This window comes from Loa loa (genome assembly GCF_000183805.2).
Source record: "Loa loa unplaced genomic scaffold supercont3.301, whole genome shotgun sequence".
NCBI lineage: Eukaryota > Metazoa > Nematoda > Chromadorea > Rhabditida > Onchocercidae > Loa > Loa loa.
In genome coordinates this window covers 1-1,989 of record NW_018108481.1, presented here as the reverse complement: position 1 = coordinate 1,989, position 1,989 = coordinate 1, and the positions used below count along the sequence as shown (strand labels likewise).

At 23.1% G+C, this 1,989-nt stretch overlaps 1 protein-coding gene across 1 annotated transcript; it reads right to left on the bottom strand.

Moving 5' to 3' along the window:
* Positions 1-729: 729 nt before the first annotated feature.
* LOAG_15056 (hypothetical protein) lies at positions 730-1,658 on the bottom strand (the record flags this gene model as incomplete). Its single annotated transcript, XM_020448889.1, has 2 exons — positions 730-1,041; positions 1,302-1,658. The coding sequence occupies 2 exons, from the start codon at positions 1,656-1,658 to the stop codon at positions 730-732; spliced, it is 669 nt and encodes a 222-aa protein (XP_020300995.1).
* Positions 1,659-1,989: the final 331 nt, after the last annotated feature.

The window sequence follows — 1,989 nt, the reverse complement described above, 5'->3', positions numbered from 1 at the left end:
AGCAAATATGTTTAATTAGCAAAATTTTAATATCAATCAGTTGATCATTTAACTGTCATTTCTTTTATTCAAATCAGTTTTGCATCATTTTTTCCTTTCCTTTTTTTTTTTATCATTTGCTAAATTCATTTGCGACAAATAGAGGGATGACAAATAGAGGACGATGAATGAGTTGGTTTTTTTTTTTTTTTTTTTTAGTAAGAATGAGAATGAGGAATGTGACGTTGTATCTGCCATTTCTTTCGTATCAAAGCCAAAAATGATGTAAATTAAAGCTTGTGAAATTATTACAGCATAAATAAATGCAAGTTGATATATATGCGTAATTGTCTGTAAATTTTTTTTTTTTAAGAAAAAAATTTTTCTTACTTTTAAAAGTTAAAATTTTTATAATATAAAAACCAAAATTTGATGTAATATGTTAATTACACGTGGAACACGTGTCAATATAATGATTTACTTTGATATTACTCTCTCTCTCTCTCTCTCTCTGCTAAATATGATTATTAATAAAAAATTCCAGTAATCAAATTCCTATTCATATCTAAGCTAGATTTCTGATAGTTTAAAATATTTAAATATTCTCATTTGCTAGTTAATGCATAGAAATCGAGCTAATAGAGAATATTTTTAGCTTGCAATGATTTATATTAAATTGATCAATATTAAGCATATAATCATATCTAATATTTATTTGTAATAAAATAATTAATTTAAATAATTAAACGATTAATTTAAAAAAAAAAAACTAACAAAATCTTTTCCGGTATTATTTACATAAAGTTGTAATATAGCAAAACCAATGATGCCATAAAGTGTAGCAAGTAGAAGATATGGTAATGATAGATCGATAATAATTCCCATTGATAAATGTAGAATAAATCCACCACCAATTGTTAAACATATAAGTTTTGCATGATCTTCACCAATAATTGTTGAACCAAAATGAGGAATTAATCCAATAGCTATTGGTGTTAAAGCAGCAATTGGTGGTATACCGATAAGATTTTTATCAGAGAAAAGATATCCTATCAATAGTCCCTAAAATAATTTTAGATAAAAAAAAAAAGAAAAAAGAAAAAATGCAACAATAATATTAAATAATAATGTATAATAATAAAAAGAGGATTTTTAACCTTGTTAATCTTTGATCCTATTAATCTTTAATCGATACCATTTACATTTATCAAAATAATCATAATATTAATTAAATTAAACAAATAAATTGATTAAATACATGAGTATTTATAAAATTTATTCTAATTCTTAATTAAAAATATTTTTCAAATAATTAAAATTACCTCAAAAATAGCAAATGAAAATAGCATATGTCGTCGAAATAGATCATTTGTTTCTGTTATTTCCAATGGTAATTGTAGAAAATAGTAGACAGTAAGCGGAAGGATAAAATATGCTAATAAGGTAGCATCTGAACCAGATATGAAAAATTCAAGTAAGGTGGAGAAAAGGATGTTACCAAGAAATTCTCCGATGCTTAAACCTAATAGCATAATTGCCATCCAGGAGAAAGCTTTCATCAGTTTTGTTGTATCCAAATCCGATAAGTTAGATTGAATATCTTTTATTTTTATCATCATTTCATCACGTTGTTTCAATAATTCATGATGAAAAACATTGAATTGATTAAATGTTCCCATCTAAATTTAGTGAAATTTTAGTTCAAATTCAAATTCAAACTTAAATTCAAATTAATGAAATTGATTGAAAAAAAGTGTTGAATTAAAATGGAATAAATTGAAATTAAAAAAAAAGTGAAAATTATTTGATTTCTTAAAATTAATTGATTTCTTAAAAACTTAAAATTAACTGAAATTAAATTTATTACATAAAGTTGTGATATTTCAAAGATAAGCACAAAAATAATTTGATTGAAATTTCTCTTTTGATGACATTTTTCTCTTTCCTCATTCATTCCTTTATTCTTTTTACTACTTATTCTTTCTCCTTTTTTTTTTTTTTTTTTTTTTT